Source organism: Argiope bruennichi, chromosome 7, assembly GCF_947563725.1.
Source record: "Argiope bruennichi chromosome 7, qqArgBrue1.1, whole genome shotgun sequence".
Lineage (NCBI taxonomy): Eukaryota > Metazoa > Arthropoda > Arachnida > Araneae > Araneidae > Argiope > Argiope bruennichi.
The window spans coordinates 49,069,961-49,088,466 of NC_079157.1; the positions used below are offsets into that span (position 1 = coordinate 49,069,961).

The window sequence follows — 18,506 nt, forward strand, 5'->3', positions numbered from 1 at the left end:
AGAAGGTAGTGGTACCAGCTCAGTGGTAGAGGTAGCGGTACCAGTGAAGGCCAGCTCAGGTGTAGTCCTCATTATCTAAATAACCTTAATATTGCCGAAATGGGACGTTAATGTACCTAAACTAGGCTAAACTTCAAAAATCCGCTAAAGATGCCAATTTAATCATAACTCAAATTTGCTGTGTTCATCACCAATATACAGTGAAGCATTAGTTCGCTAATGGCATACGATTAATATGCAAGTAGCCTTCTTATTACAAGTTCTTCACATATGTTTGGTTATATATAATTCCCAAAATAGCCTTAGTTTTGCTTTAAAACGGGACGTTAGTGTAACTAAACCAAACTAAACTTGGTTATATATAATAAACCAAATGGGAATGAACTAACTATCGCCCCATACATAAAAGTAATTTGAAATCAATTTTAAAATCAAAATAACATCCGCTTTTATCATAATAGCAAAAATATATTTCAGTTATCATAAAAAAAAATCTGCATGAAATATTAATATTCATGTAAGAAATGACATCTTTAAGCAATAAAGACTAATCCGACGATATTTCAATGGCGCATTTGAAATTAATAATAAAAAGAAAGATAAATGTCCTACTCACAGCAGTCAAATGTTCCCAAAGGTCGTCTTGCACTGCGTTGTCGAATTTTTTGGCATTTAGATAGTTCTGTAATGAGATGGAAGGACTGTCAGTAATCTTTAACCTACAATAGCATGGAATCAACTTTTGTATTAGTTTATCTTTCGACTTACCATCAATCCATTTTTGAAGTTGTCATCACCCAAAAAGTACTTCATCATCCGAATGATGGAAGCACCCTAAAGTATAAAAAGAGACAAGTTATAACATTAGAAGTTATATTGATTTCTTATATATATTTATATATAAGAAGTTATATATTGAGATATCACTTATCAACAGCGTTTCTCATATCAAAGACAATTTGAGAAATTTGATAAAATTATATGCTTTCTAACATTCTGTGGACAATCATGGATGTAATTCTGAAACGATAATAGCAGACGGTAATAAAGAAGAGATTTTTCTATGTCTTTCAAAGGACTAACTTAAAAAAATATATAAATAAGAATGCATATACACTCATGTCCAAAATTAAGGTCACAAAAGTGTTTTTCAAAGTAATTCTAAATAGCTACCAGTAAAATTTAAACAAATTATATTTTATATATTGTGAAGGACCGGCAACATGATATTAACCTTTGTTGTGGAAAAAAAGGTTGTTTAGCATTAGTTTTTGAGGAATTACTGAAATTAGACCGTTTAGGCATCTGGGATTTTTGTCTGCAATTTTGTGAATATTGAATTAAAACAAAAAATTTAACATGTTTCCGATGAGAATAAGTTCTCATAATCGTTTAGACGAGTAATTGAGATGGAGAGCCGTTGGCAGGCTTAAAGCAGGGCAGTCTCAAGTGGAGGTAGCTCGATGATTACAAGTGCCACCGAAAGTGGTATCCAGGTTGTGGAATAAATTCCAAACAAGTGGTATTGTAACCAGAATGGCCGACCAAGGCCGTCACAGAACAAAGACGCCTGCACAGGATCCCTCTTTGGCATTAAGCGCACGACGACATAGGCTGACAACGGCTCCTCAACTTGCTCTTGGCCTTGCTGCTGCGTCTGGAATAAGAATTTCCAGACAAACTGTATACAGACGTCTAGCAGAGAGGGCCCTTTATGCCCGGCGACCAGCTGAGTGCGTCCCTTTTACTGCATCAGAGAGAAAAGCCCGGTTCTTGTGGTGCCTAACACAGCAGTATTGGGCACAGCAAGAATGGGGGCGTGTTCTTTTCAATGATGAGTCGAGATTTACCACACAGAGTGACACTCGTCGAATCTTCATCTGGAGAGAGTGAGGAGCTCGCTATCATCCCTCCTACGTAAAAGAAATCAACAGATTTGATGGCAGAGGAATCCTTGTCTGGGGTGGCATAATGTTGGGCAGTTGTACACCACTGCACGTCTTCGATGCGGGTACTGTCAATGCACATCTCTATAGCGATGAGATCCTTGAAGCCTATGTAAGGTTGTTCCGGGGTGCTTTTGGCCCAGACTTCATATTTATGGACGAAAACGCGTGTCCACACAAAGCCCAGATCGTTGATGATTTTCCTGAGGAAGAGGATATTCGACGTATGGATTGGCTGTCGAGGTCTCCGAATCACAATCCTATTGTGCATGTTTGGGATGGTCTCGGAAGAGCTATTGCACTGCGTAACCCCCCTCCTAAACCCTCCAAGAGTTAAAAGCCGCGCTTTTGGAAGAATGGGCTTTGTTGCCCCAAGCATTTATTCACACCCTCATAAACAGTATGAAAGCTCGTTCTGAAGCCTGTATAGCAGTGCACGGTGGTCACACTCCATATTAGACAGGCTTTTTCCGAGATAAATGCTTTATCTCTGATTCATAATGTAACACTTTTTAATATACCTTGTTTCTTAAATCCCAATTAAAATATTTTCCACGTTGTTATGTGTCTATATTCTTTCTTCCATTGTAGTGTACCTATGTGCCAAATTTCGTGGCAACACAGTGAATAGTTTTTCATTTTTCTCAGATTTTATGTTTGTGACCTTAATTTTGGACATGAGTGTATTTGAAATATTAGTAATCAGCTTATAACGATATAAATTTAACGCTATTAGTACAAATTCAAATAATAGTATATTACTACAGTATATCGAAAAAAAAAATAAATTTCAAAATTAAATATTTTTAATAAAAATGAGAACACCTAGCTTTCAATGCATATTTTGAATATTAATTACACATTTCGTAATTTATACTATTAATGTGAATACAGGTACACATTTAATTAAAATAAAAACGAGCACGTGGTCTATGAGCATTAATAATATCATTATGGAACGAATTAATTTCTTGAATATTTTGTTTTTTCATCAACCTTTTGTCTTCTTTTATGTCGTATAAGAGAAGTACTTTACAATGGTATGAATTAAAGGATATTATGATGAAATTAAATATAAATGAGAAACGTATAATATGTTTTATTATACCAGAAATATGTCACTGATATGTTTCTGGTATAATAAAACTGGTATAAAATTATGGTTTTTGGTATAATATTTTTTGCCATCTGGTACAAGATGACATAAAAATAGTCATGGTTTATTACATTTCATAAAAATTGGAGGCATTAATTCACAAATAAAGGTCCTATTTAAACTACTATGGTTTAGTTGCATGACCGCACATTTGAAAAAAAAAATGCAAGTATTCGATTGGGAAGTTTTGGATCATGTAGCTTTGGACTTGCTACTCTCAAACTTCCATCTGTCTGGAATCATGAAAAGGTTTTCCGTCTGTTAGAAATTAGACTTTGGCAACAACCACAAATGGCATTCAGTGCGATCAAAATTCGCACATTGTTACAATGATGAGATAAAAGCTTCAACATGAATAGTAGCTACTTCGAAAAGTAATAAAGTTTAATGCTTTCAGTTCCGTTTCATATTATAATGCATATAATAATAAAATTTTTATTGATATCTCTAGTATTTTTTCATAATAAATGAGTTCTGCAGACATAATGAAAAAGTAATAAACTTAAAAAGTGGTAAATTTTTATTTCTATTTCACATGTATTATGTTTTTTTACTATTGGTTCAAAATTATATGCTTTACTTATCGATATCCTCAGTATTTTTTGTAAGGTAATGAAGTTCTGTATCAGCACAAATGGTGACTCTGCATATGCAGAGATGGTAAGAAATCTCTTAAAAACAGCAATTTGCAAATTAGTAGCATCATCATCAACTCCAGCCGTTTGGTCTTCGAGAACTTTGGACTTTCGATCATTGCCTGGCGATTTTACTTGCAATCTCAACAGATAATTGTTTACCAAAAATATTCTTACTGCATCTTAAGTATTAATAATGCTACTAAGCAGTAGTAAATCGATTACCATACAATAATTTATTACCATACAGAGAATTTTTAGAGCCAACTTGAACCACAGATTTTATGCGGCTGAAATCTAAAATCAATCATATAAACTTTTCTCAATCATATAACTTTTTCTTTGAACCAAACATATAATCTTTTAATTTCAAACATTTTTAATCTGAAGGCACCATAATTTCAATGGAATTCAAAGAAACAACTTTAAGGAATAAAAGATCCATACAATACCTTTCCATAGGAGATCCTATCAAATATCTCGTTGATCTCGTCAGGGTGCCTGACGGGCAGCGAGATAGGATGAGAAGTGCGCAGGCAATCCAACTCAAGGACATCCTGCAGATCATCCAGGACAAACTGCTCGTCCATTTTCCACTCGGGGTGCACAGCATTCACTCCTAGGTATTCCACGTAGCTGGCGAATCCCTCGTTCAACCATAGATCGTCCCACCAACGAGGCGTAACCAAGTTTCCGAACCACTGCGAACATTTAGGATTATTCAGAGTAAATATTTATAGTCTCAAAAGCAAAGTAAAAAAAAATCGTTCTTAATATTATTAGAACGAATATGACGCGTGATGGTTGAAATTACAGATAAAATTTTCCCTCTCTTTACCATCTGTAAAATTCATTGAGTTAAATCTCTCGAAAAGACTGTCTATTGACGTTAATCTAATCTAGCATTAACAATGAGATCTCATACCATCAGACCTTCATACGGTGAATAAGGTCATCAAGACAGGTAGAGAAAGCTACTGATATCAAGTGAAAAAGCGCAAATACAAACTACTGAACAGTTATGTACAGTTAATAAAATACGAAGAAAATAATGAATGAATATTGAATTAAATATTAAATACGTAGAGAAGAAACTGGTCAGTCTAACATCATCTAATTTACTTTCTGCAAATTCATTTCTCTTTCTTACTTCTTTAGTGAAATTTAATTGAGCTTGTATATCATAAATCGATAAGCAAGGATCATTTAATTATCAGCCGAAAACTGTAACCGTAAACGAATACCAGCTGTGCCAAAGCATCCTGGGTAATCTCAAGAGCAAGCCGCCGCAAAAGCATAGTCAGGCACTAAACTGAACTCAGAATGGTCCCCATTACCCATACAACTGTGTATGCCCCGACATCAGCACGGAGGCAGCTTAGCAACACGCCATTTCTAGACCCACCAGGGAAGCAGGGATGTATAATGCCCTCCTAGTAACCGGTCAAATCTATATCTCATCAGTTCAACTCGCTAAACATATATCTCCTCTTTGTGCCTGTACTTTATCGCCAAATGGCATGATTCGAATCCTCACTTTCTGGTGCAAAGCATAATTTAATCGTGATGTATAAAACTATATACTTCTCATAAAGATTGTCATTACCATTAACAACAATAACCGTTCTTGACGGCAGATTATTTTAGCAATATACTCATTTTGTATGTTCTTTTTAAAACGAAAAGTAAGTTATCACAGCTACTTTGATTGATTAAATTGTTGTAGTTTGAATCAGTCCGAGTTGGATTTTAGGTAGTTAATTTTTTTGCGAGAGTTTAGTACGAAAAAGTGGAATCATGTGACGATATTAACTTATAAATAAAATGAGCGATGTGTTTAAATTCTCTCTCTAAAAATGATTATAACTATCGTGATAACGATTTGGAACCATGACAATAACGGTGAAGCATGGTACAATTCATAGAAATATGAATATAAGAAAATTATTGATCAAAAACAACCATCTGAACAAATGAAAGAATTCCATGTCTGTAAACTAATGTATTAAGTCTGGCTTCTATGTTGATGTGAAATTGATACTTCCATCGATATCACTATTATTTTGTTTATGATTGATTTTAATAACTTAAAATATCTCGAATAGGAGAACTTAAAAGATCTTGAAGATCGCATATTGGCGTGAGATACATGAAAGCAGAGGCTTGGTGGAAAGATGGCCTCTATTTCCAAAGAGTTAATATACCAAAAACAAGAGGAAACAAAAGTTACTTTTACATGAAATGCATGACTTCTGAAAAATAATTTTCCTCTAAAAGGATACCCGAAAACGGAATCACAAGTAATTGAAAATTCAAGATGGTCAAGTAATTTTTCTAAAAGAAGTCAGATTATCAAGTATTCCTTTATCAAACAATACAACCTCTGTTTTGTTGGCATCAGCAATAGCAGTCTACTTAGGAAGCCACTTCTGGAGAAGTAACAGAAAAGTAACTTTCTGACACAATCCAAAAGAGGAAACCAACTCCAGTATCATTTGGAGCTCTTGGGGCATGATGTCATGATAAGACAGAAATCTGAAGTGTAGCATATGGTCCGCAATCCGAGTTTAAGTTTCTTCGCAACGACCATTGTAAGTGAAGTCTCTTTGTATCACAACATTAAAACCCTTTTATATGTAAAATAATTCTGATGGTTGAACTAAGTACTTCCCTTTCAGCTTAAAGACATAGAAAAAGGTCTTTTTTTTAAAGTAAAGCAGAGACAATCTAAAACAGAGACTAAAACTAATTCCTCAAATGCAAACTGATTTTAAACTTTCTAGACGTCACAGAGTAAAGCATTACAATATGATATGCATAACCGTGCATATGTACAATAAATATGAAAAATCGATCAAATCAATACAGTCATGTTACGAAAAGATTTTGGAAAATTATGTGGAATGGTTCAAAGAAAACGAATAATGCGAAAATAAAAAATAAAAAAATGCAAAGAATCAAAAACTCTGAAGAATTTTAATAATTAGAGCGAAAATGGGAGGTAGAAATGAAGTTAAAAATCTGGCATAAGTGGTCTCCTCAAAATCTTCCCGCATATTCTCTAATAAAGGTGTAATCTTTCATTCCTAGTATTAAATTGTGGAATGCCGGCGTCTTGGAATAGGGGTAGCGCGTCTTCCCCGTGACCTGGGCGTCCTGGGTTCGGGCATGGTTGTTCTTCCCGTTCTATCTGTGAGAGGTGTGAATGTACCCCCCTGTAAAAAGGGGTTGTGCAAGCGAATGTGATGCGTGAGTAGCTAAGACGTACTCTTGGCCCTAGTTGGCGCTACTAAAACAAGAGACGCTCTCTTGGCTTAAAATCACTGACTTCGTCAGCGAACTTGTCCATGGCAAGTGCCATTATAAACAACAACAACAAATTGTGGAATTCAGGTTAGACCATGAATGCCTTGCATGATATTGGCGGATAATAGTTGTGGAATGTTGATCTTCAGAGTGGATATAGAATTTTTACTGAATCTGCCATCATAACATCTTTGGGTAATTACTTCCTCTCCTACAATTAATTCACAAATATCCAAGGGTTTGTAATTTTAATATTTTCTTCCGTTTTACTAAATCCAAATTCGACGAAGAACTACAACTGTAGTCACAGGATCACACACCAATTTTTTAAAATTTAAGTTAGTTCGTCTTTTAATTATTATGTTTACATGCATGCCGACCGAAAGACGGTCAACCCTTTGACAGAATCTTGAAAAAAAATCTATATATTAAATGCTAACCAAATGCTGTACCAAAATTTTATCGTTCAAGCTCTTTCCATTTAGCATTTACTGTAGTTCACTGGTATTCGAACAGTCAGACAGAGAGCCATCCTCTGAATAGATTTCGTTAAAAAAATTGTTAAAAATCTGCAATTTTGGTAATATACCCCCATTTCAAACATCTGAATCAAAATGTTTTTAAGTTATTGTGTTCACAGACAAACAGTAATAATTCCAAAAATGTGTTTACGAATTCACAATCATGGGAATCTAAAACGTAGAGAGTCGTTAAAATTTCAAATTTTTTGACGATTACAATACTTTCTCATTATGCACTTCGTTTATGAAAGTAATAACTATAATTTTTGAAATTCCAATTATGTTTTCGAATCCACTGATAAGAATAACAGGGGTGTTTGAATTTCTGTTTTTGTGAAACCAGAATATGGAGGAATATTGACAATTTCGAGGATATTTTCTTTAAGTGATGGCTTGTTTCTTGTATAATAGGAAGATAGATGAACGGGAAGAAGAAGGTCAGTGATTGACCACTTTGTAGCTAGGGGCCAACTGCCCCGAAGAGGATGTCAGTTTGGTGAATCGATCAGTGTTATGGATGGACTAAGCTAAAGATAGCAGTCGGTCACAACAAATCCTGTCGATACTGCTACGTTCAGTGGTGGTGGGGTGGTCGGCTATACACAAGAAGAAGAGGCAAGAATAATAGAAACAGATGCACTCTCTAATATTTCAATCAGGTTAAAGCGAATACCTGATGAGCGATTTCGTGGGAAATGACAGTAGCCACACGCTGCATGTTGCTGGCGGAGGAATACCGAGTGTCGTATAATAAAGCCGTCTCTCTATAGGTGATCAGACCCCAGTTCTCCATGGCGCCAGCGCTGAAGTCAGGAATTGCCACCATATCTACAAAAGAATTATTATGTTTACCATTTTATAAAAGATAAGCAAAATTTAAATCATTCTGATTTGCAGTTAATTATTTTCGATACTTTAGACAAGTGCGAAATTATACAAGCGAATGTTATATACTAAGAACAGCGCCACCTTATGGAATGGACAGTAACTAGAAGTATAAGCTATGATTTCAGAGAGCGAATATATACTCACACACCTGATTAAGATTTTGTAAATTGTGAATTGATAATCTAATTGCGTTTATCTATTTTATCGTTTTATTAAAATGCTAAGGGGATGTTTAATGTTAATGTGATACATTTAAGTATTTGAAGAAAGCTAACTGATGTCATAAAATTATAAAAGACAATGGCTTTTACGTGCACATTTCGTTTCGAGATCTTAAAAATTGTGTAAAAAATACTTCGAGTGAAGGGACTTCCAATGCCTGAAATGAATCACTTCCGATAATTTCTAGAAATAAATCAAAGCTATCGAATTATTTTAATCCTATTACAGAAACTTTCATTGTGTTCAATCTCATTCAAAGAAGGCCAGGATAAGTCGGGCATAAAAATAATGAAAGAAAAATGCCTTTTTTTTTTTTTTAATTTGAGAAAATACGAAACTAAAGCAATAATGTACGTACCTGTTTTAGGCAAGGGGTACTTAACCTTGAAAAACGTTTCATAGAAGCTGAGAATCTTTGGACCCACTTGCAAGGCGTAGGCGGTAGTGTCAATCACAGATTTCCGGCTCCACACAGCAAACTATTTGGGAAAATATGAATACTATTAGATTCTAGGATATTACATTCTTTTTGAGCTCAGATTATAGATTAAAAAAAATTCTGAATGAATAAAATAATAATATATGGAATGCTGAGAAAAGGCAAATCTATTTTCCCCTGAAATAGATTTGAAAGATTGATCGAGATTGGCATTCAATAGCATTCGATAAAGATTTTATAATCAATATTTTCTTCGTTTAACGTTAAAATTACTTTGTATTCTGGCTTACACTTGGTTCTGGGTTATTCGTGAAAATGTTGGACACTTAATTGGATCGGTAGATAAATAAAAAGTAATTGGCATTTCAACTGTTTTGAATAGGAATGGAATTCAGGATTTTTTAAATACCTATTCGGTTAAATGTTCAATCAAAAGAATAAAAAAATTGATTTTATGGTAATTTTATTACTATTATACATACATCATTCTAAAATTTAAATTGTGAACAAACAAATTATCGTGAAATGTTATTTAACTTTTAATTAGTTCAGAAGCATAGTTTTCATTGTTATTTCTTTTCAAAAAAAGAAAACATTTTTACGCTTGACTAATTATCGATTAAAAACCAAAAAATGACTTAGATCATATTTTTAGAACAGTCTACCAAAAAAGTATTGGAACACACAACAAGTTCACCTATTTTATCATAATATTTTACTTAAATGTACAAATGACGCTAAAACAAAGATTATTTTGATATATACAAATCACAATAATTTAAACAAAACTCTAATATTAATGCAATTATTGCTATAATTAAAAATAAAAAAATCAAGTAAAAACACGTTCTCAAAAAAGTATTGGGACACTTCCCAATAGATTAAGAAATACAATGCAAACTTAAAAGTTAATATCTTATTGGGCCGCCCTTGCTTTTTATGACCTCTCGTAGTCTATTTAGTATGGATTGAACTTTTTTTTTTGCAAAATGATCAATCGATTTTAACCCACTTTTAGACCAAATGCTTTCTTAAATACTGTTTGTTAGAAATTTGATATTCATACATTTTTTGCTGCAAATAATCCCACACATGCTCAATGGAATTAAAGTCTGTCCTTGTGCAGGAGTCTTAATAACAGTAGGCCAGTGGTAGAGGATCCATAACTTGTAAATATCAGCATAACTTATAAATATGTTTCGGGTCATTATCTTGGTCTATCTTAAAATGTCTTGAAATTTCCAGCTTGCTTGCACTGAACTTTAAATTTCACTTGAGAATGCAATATAGACATATTTATTAATTGTTCCTCCAATAAAATGTATGTACCCGGCAACAGTGTTTGCCATACAACGCCAGACCAATTTGGACCGCCAACCCAATTTAGTTTCCACCAAACTTTTTGCCTCCCGTCTGATTCGAATGTATTAAATTTGCTTTCAACAACAAAAATTTACAATTTCCCAAAATTCTTTTGGCTGCTTTACATACTTTTAGCAAATACTAGCCTAGCTTGTCGATTAGCTTTGCTGATGTAGGGCTTTCTTTGAGGTACTCTGCTATGATATTTATGTTTTCTAAAAACATTTCTGACAATTTCAGGATTTACAGATTTTTCAAACTTACTTTTACATTGCAGAGTCAATTTTACTGCACTAGTTTATGGATTAAAGTGAACTTTTTTCACAATCCACCTCTTTTCACGTTCATTAAATGTCCCTGGAAACCCCGATCTTCGCTTGTTTTTAATACTGTTTGTTTTCTTGAACTTTGAATAACGTTAAAAACAGTAGACTTGCTCAATTTCAAGATATGCTCTATACTACGAGCTGATTTTTCAGTTTTCTAATGACTTATTAGAAGATTTCGTACATCAACCGATATATCTTTGTTTCTCCACTTTTTTCTATAAGTAATCTTATTATAGAATTTAAAATTATAGTAAGAAAAAAGTGGTAGTAAATTCAATTTAATTGATGTGTTATAAATTTGTTGAGTTTCTCATTTCAAAAGTGTCCCAATACTTTTTTGACTCCTATTTTCTTTTGAATTATGTTTGAAAAGCTATATCAAATTATAATTCTAAAATATCAATCAAATTTTCCTTACAAACTGTACACCAAATGTTAAAATATTTCTTGATTCACTTTCTTTTTATTTTAATGTGATAAATAGTTTTATAAATAGATTTGCAGTTAGTCACGCCTAGTGTCCCAATACTTTTTTGAGTGACTTTATGAATAAATAAGCCTTCAGTAAGAATTCGGGAAAGAAAAACTCAAATTCAGTACAAGAATTCAAAATTGTATTTTTAAATATATGTAGCAATTTTTGAGAATTGTTAGCACACTATTACTAAGAAGATCACGAATCATGAATAGATTTTTGATGCCAAATTTTAAACAGTATAAATCAGATCGTGCAACTATTTAAATCTCAAAATCCTATAATTGTTAACCTATTATAGTTCTAATTTACGAAGATTAAGAAATTTATTCTCATTTTCAATAGCGATATTTCTTTTTTCTGACATTTTGAAGTTTTTTACAAGTTCCTCGGATATTTTTAAGAAAAAAGAAATGCTCATTTTCTACCTTTTCACATGTTATACTTTCTTTTTCTCATTTTTTGTATACTCTAAACCAGATGCAATTCGAGGTGAATTTATTTTGAACGCAATACAATGCTTATTTTCACATTTAGAGAGATTTAGCTAACATAATTTATCTATTATTATCCTGTAAATTTTTTAATGAATGAAATCACTCCGTAATGTGGGGTATTCTACACAATATAGTGAATTCAAGTGAATTATATATCTAATGTAACTATAGATTTAACACGTCTCTGCTATGATTTAAGCATGTAATTCGGCTTACCAATCTAATTAATCGAATCCTTCGTTGATATTTTTTAACTATAGAAGAGAAATGGGTTTTCTAATTAATGACTGATTATTCACTAGGGCTACAGAATTACAGAACTTTTTGAAATTATTTTTAAAAGCCACATTTTTTCCCCTTCTTATTTTCCTACTATGACATTTTGATACTCTTTGCTTACTTTTTCACTCTGAGAGTTCGATGTACAACAAAAATCGAACAGAACAATAAAAATGTGAAAAGAAGACAGAGCATAAATCAATAGGCAAGAGAAATGCAGGTCGGGATTGTTTTTTGTGCAGCCCATGAAAGCGCACAACTGATTGAGTAATTTGAAGACTATACGCAATATGTTCTCTTTGAATTAAGAGGCATTAAAAGTGCAGGAAGATGCGACCAGCTGATTCTTTTTTTCATTCAAAGTTTGCTTTCTTTCTCTTATTTTATTATTTTTTTCTTATTTTCATTGGCTATTTATGAGTTTCGGTTTCGATTAAACAGAAACACATATGATTTTCTTGAATATTCATTTTTTTGTTAGTAAGGAAAAAGGTTGGTAGTAATTTTTAAAATTTTTATTCAAATGAAAGTTTTTGAGAGATTTGTTATTATTAAATGTGAAAATCGCGAACATAGAAGATCAATTTCTATACATCTATCTGATATTCATTTCTGAACGAGCATTAATGAGCTGACTAGGCGAAGGTGGAAGCGAGTGTAGAGAGATATTACAGATAGTTCTAATAAATGTTGAAGGCCGCGGTGGCCTAGTGGTAAGGTCTCGGCTTCAAACCGGAGGGTTTCAGGTTCGAGATCCGATTCCACCGAAGAATCGTCGTGTAAGGAGGCCTGTTGCACATTAAATCTGTCCTGATCAAACGTCCTCCCGCTGGTGTGGTGTGGTGTGGAGAGGGGGGTGCCAGCTCTGATGTCGTCCTCATCATCTGACCGCGTTTCAAAATTACGAGGTCCATCCCAAAATAGCCCTAGTGTTGCTTCAAACGGGACGTTAATATAACTAAACTAAACTAAGCTAATAAATGTTGAATGGATGCCAAGTCAGTAAACCTTAGTTTTAATGACAAATGTGTCAATTTTGCGGAAAAAAATGAAGAAACAGAATATTCAAGAATCTTGACGAAATAACCATTAGGATTCGAACCTCAGTGTTTTTTATTAGAAGTTCCTTTGCCTTGTCACGTAAATTATAGGAAGCCGAGAGAAAGAGATGAAGAGAATCACTGGTAGTCAGTCGAGTCGAGTGTAGTTAGCTGGGCAAGCTCAAGCAAGTAGGCGATCGAAGTTTGTCTTCGGAGTGATGATATCCAACGAGTTCTCTTTGGAGGCTCAGCACAGTTTCGGTTGTTTAATATCGACTTGTTGCTTGTGTGTTGTTGATTTCTGCAACGGCTGTTTCTTGTACACTACGTCTGTGCATTTTTAACCTTTCTTTCTTTCCTTCGCCACAGAATATCCCCGAACAAAATCCATGTACATTTTTAACCGTATATTATGTTTTTGCGTGGAATAAATTTATTAAATTGTTTCTGAACCTGTTGGACTTTTCACAGTATAATCACAGCAAGGATTCCCCCCCCCGTAACAATATGCTACTTTAACTACTGACAGTAACAATATGCTACTAGATAACTGTCTAACGTACTTTTAGTACAGATACTCTTAAATTTAGAAACAGCATATACATGACAAATAGCAGTGAAGAACTGAAATCTCACACCTGATCCGTTCCTCTCTTTCCAAAGTCGCAGACGATGAATGCCAACAGGTAGGTAGACATCCGCACTGTTTTCTGGAATCGGTCGACTACCCAGCCTTCACCCCTGAAATCATAAAATTGCAATGATTGTGCATGATTTTATGCTTTTTGAAAAACGTACAAATTAAAGAAAAATTAATTAAATATTACACTAGTGTAAATATTATATAGTGTTGATTTGATATAGATGATCAAAAAAATTATAATCTCAAAAAGAAATCAGAAATTTCACCATATAGATTTATTAAAAGTGTTATTTATTTAAATAATGAGTAAATCCAGTATTTTGAGGAGTTGTCTGACTTCTTACACACAAATTGAGCATTTCTTAATATTTCTCAACCAAGTTCTTCTTAAGTTATTCAGTGTAGATTGGAAGTTCAAGAAGCAGAGATACCCCAGTGACGGTGAATAATTGTTGTAAATTTGCTTGTTAAACTAATCGACATGGAGATATCATTGTATTTTCTTAAACTCTTTTTTTAATCTTTTTTTATTATCTTTTAATTAATCCTTTAATTCCCATATCCAAGTGTCATATGTGCATCGAATTATCGCTTCGTAAAGTTATAAGCTCAAATGAAATCTTATAACTTTAAACGAGTAATCTTATTCTATACATATAAATTTATTTCTTGTATCTCGGAAACGGCTCAAAGGATTTGGATCAAATTTTATATTTAGATAAGGTTTTGCTTTTTAAGTTTATCGTTATAGGTGTCTTTTCTGAAAAAAATGAAGACTTTAAACACACAAAAAAGCTTTTTTAAAAATTAACTATTAGAGTCTTTATCTATCTGCTCTGATGCTGGCAATGTCATATAGCGCCGTCTCGTAAAGTTTTGTTTTACTTGCATTGTTGCCATAGGATGATAACCTACTGGTACCTCAAAATTTTGTGAGATGGCGCTGATTGATGTAAAATGGGATAAGACTGGCATGGCACTGGGTAATGGGCTGGGGATGTAAAATGGCGTAATGGAATATATTCATATGTAATCAATATTTGATTAGCATCAAAATATTTTCTCAATATATATATATATATATATATATATATATATATAATTTTGCAAAAAAAAAAAAAAAAAAACCTGCTGAGCGAAGCTTGGTTTTCTTGATATTTGTTCAAATATGTTATAATTTGATACAAAAGTTACACATAAACCTCAAGCACATCCAATAAATAAATCAAAAGAACAGATAATTCCGAAATAGAAATTATCATCTAATTGAATAGAAAAGAAAAGAAAATAGTTAAGGGATTAATTCTCTTGCAATCCGCTAGAAAATAGTTAACGAGTTGAACTAGACACCTTCATCGTCCATCGAGTCGGGAGATAACATTACTTGAGAAACAATCAGCAACATTGTTTTGGGACAGCGATCTTTTTATCTGGATATCGTCAGTTGTTTTTGAACAGAGATCTTTTATCCGAACATCGACAATTGTCTTGGGACAGCTGTCGATGTTAAATTAAAACACGGAAGAAAGGAAGGAGATGAAGCGATAAAATCAAAACTTTTCGAAATGGAAAACAAGAGAAGATGAACTTGCTAAAAAAAATTATTTAATTAACTTAGGTGAAATAGACATTTACCACATGTTTTTAAGTAGGTATTTTAAAATCATACAAAGATCCTAATAAACCTATTTCCTTGTGACAATCAGAGATAGTGCTGAAAAAACTGAATAATATCAGAATATTTTCTGAAAAAATGTTCTCCATTCAAACACAAGGAAAGAGTTAACCAGGCTTATTCTCCCTTCTAATTTCTAGTATAATTCCGCACCATGTAAATTTTGTGTTTAACTTTTTAGTAAAGTAAAGAAAAGAAAGTACATTTGAGATTCCTTCCTCCTGATGGATTAGAGCCAAATTATTTTGACATACACTTACAATAGTGATATCGAGACCGAATTCCTTATTTCATATTTTTAACTCAGTGAGTTTTTGAGTTTTCACATTCACATCCACAAAGACATAAAAAAAATGTTAACTATTTTATTAATTTTCTGTTTTGAAATTTTTATTTACAGTTATGATACTAACGTTTCGCTGGTTCAAATACGGAGATAAGTGATAAAGAAAATTTCTTTCACATAAAATAAATTTATGGCACGAGTGAAGAAAGGTTTTATGCTTCCATAAAATTTCGTCTAAGGTAATAACTGTTGATTATTACTCTATTTTCAAGATTTGTTTTTCTGTAGTAGTTCCGTCATGATCTTCGGACACGTGTATCCATAAAATTTCAAAACTTCTGTACTTTAAAAATTATATATGTACTTTCTTTTATTACTGAAAACTTCCAACCTTTAATGTATTAGCAAATTGCGTTTTTAATGATAATCATTATAATAAATAAATTAAATAAAAATATATTTTGTGAACTAGAAGGTGGCATTTTCAAAATTCAATTACTTCTCATTTTTGTCTATATTCAATAATTTCTTATTATGAAACTACAAATTCAAAGACCTGTTTCGAAGTCTTAAAATTGCTAGTTTCTCTAGAAAAAAATTATAAATAATTTATCGGAATCTTAAAATTTTTTAATGCATTTCGTCTATTTTAAACATATGACCAAATGCATAACTTGGAGCAGAATTCTATATGAGAAGCCTACATTTGGTAAGTCATATCATTGACTCTCCGACCCACTCGAAGGCACACGGATAAAGAAAACAGAATGACCGGACTACCGCAACAGCAACACTGGCGGGAACTGTGGTTGAGTCCTACGGGCCATCACCGGCCACGGCACAACCCTTCCCGAAGGAAATACGTCCATCATCGATGGGAAGAGCCAAATCCCCCACCTCTTTTGTGTACCCTCCAAGGTGGTGAGATCCAACCACCATACTGGAAGCCTCTCATCCTTTTTTCGAAGTGCCCCCCGGGGGTTTAGTCTATATTTGGTAAAAGAAGCGAGAAGAGATTTCAATATTCAAAACTGGATACAGTTAAGCAAGCTAAAAAAATATACATTAAAATTTAGTTATTAGCATCAATAAATTACAAAAAAAAAGGGAAATTTGATTTTTTTAAAATATATATATAATTTTTGTAAAGGATAAAAAATTGCTGTTGGTTTTTACTATAACAACAGACTATAACAACAAATTAGGATCGATAAATTCTAAATAAAAATCAAGTCCCTATATTATCAAAATTATATTTTGTTAAGTTCCATCAAAACCGAAAAACTAATAAAATATTTTTATTCATATTTTTAGAAAAAAACTTAAACAAATAAACATTTATCTAATATCTCCTTCTCTCTACTTCTTTATTTATAAAATATAACAATTCTGACTTCTAGGAATTAGGATGATTGCCGAAATTTGCGGGAGAAACGACCTCAAATTTTTCTGGGATATTTTTCAATAAAAATGTTATACCCTTCTTCATACATAAAGAGTGCAAAATTGTGTCCAGAGTTTTATTTTCAGAGTAACGACAAGAGCGTTTTGTGCTTCAATAACGGAAAAAAACTGAGAGAAGCGTTTTGAATGCCTTTTTTTCAACCGAATAAAATCAAAATTAGACACAGAACTACTATTTTCGCAGCAAAATCGTATACTAAATTTCATCATCTATGCCATTGTATTTTTGAATTATCGTATTTGCAAATAGCAGACCTACAGACAATCAGTTACTTGGGAAATATAGTTTGAAATTTGAAACGGACTCATATTTAAATGTTAAAGCTGAGTGCTAAATCTTAACTATCTCGCTCTTTAAATTTTAAAATTTTCATGTTCGCTTGCGCTCGGATGGGTAATAGACAAACGTTAGGGGAATTGATATAAGAGTTTAATAAGTTATTCTACAGCTTATGTTTAAAAACCACATACCAAATTTGAATCGATAAGCTTAAAGTGTTTCTGAGTTGCCTTATTCACAGATATGTCCTTATAATTCCAAAAATACAATAATTGAACTCTGGCATGTTTGAAAAGTGAAGATGTGTCAAAATCTCAAGGTGTTTTTTTTTTTTTTTTTTGATGATAACAACAATTTTTGTTTGTATATTTTATATTCCAGAAACTAAAAAAAGCGACTCACAACCACAGATCTAAAATCATTAATAGGCTATGGAAAGTTGAAAAGAAGCGAGAAAAAAATTATTCATACTATTTTTACAAACAGCACTATTAAGACGGAAATTAAGATGTTTCTAGAGGTTTACTCGCATGGAGACTCTATAAACTCGGTGTTATTAAAATAACTACTTCCTTTATATAATAACATCTGGCAGAACACAAAATAAACATAAAATATTTTTATTTAACAGAAAATTATATATATATATATATATATATATATATATATATATATATATATATATATATATAATAAGTAACCAATCTATCAAAGTAAGAAATATTTTGAAAACGAAACGAAATAATTACGGAATCACAACTAAAAATTATTTCTTATTCAAGCTAAAACCAAAAAGGAAACAGGTAAACACATCATAGTATTTAGAGAGCGCAAATGCAGCTACATTTAAAACACAGATAAATTGAGACAAAAGTAATAAAAATCAAGTTAATATGAAAATCAAATTAAACGAAATAAAAAAGAATCCGGCCTTGAAGACTTTTTCAAGGGTCACCCTCAGGCAGGGATTCAAAAAAGGGGATTTTTTCTGTGAAGGAATGCAGACTAAACAGTCAGATAATGATTCCGCGTAACCCGAAAATTCCCTGAAATTAGGCCCAAG

At 32.6% G+C, this 18,506-nt stretch overlaps 1 protein-coding gene across 1 annotated transcript in view; it reads right to left on the minus strand.

The window, feature by feature from the left end:
* The window catches only part of LOC129974927 (aminopeptidase Ey-like), a 157,903-nt gene that overhangs the window by 41,357 nt on the left and 98,040 nt on the right, over positions 1-18,506 (minus strand). Inside the window, exons 3-8 of the mRNA XM_056087727.1 lie at positions 13,734-13,836; positions 9,033-9,153; positions 8,238-8,392; positions 4,190-4,438; positions 769-834; positions 617-682 (exon numbers count right to left, since the gene is read on the minus strand). Of these exons, the coding sequence (XP_055943702.1) occupies positions 617-682; positions 769-834; positions 4,190-4,438; positions 8,238-8,392; positions 9,033-9,153; positions 13,734-13,836 (760 nt within the window). The remainder of the gene's footprint in view (positions 1-616; positions 683-768; positions 835-4,189; positions 4,439-8,237; positions 8,393-9,032; positions 9,154-13,733; positions 13,837-18,506) is intronic.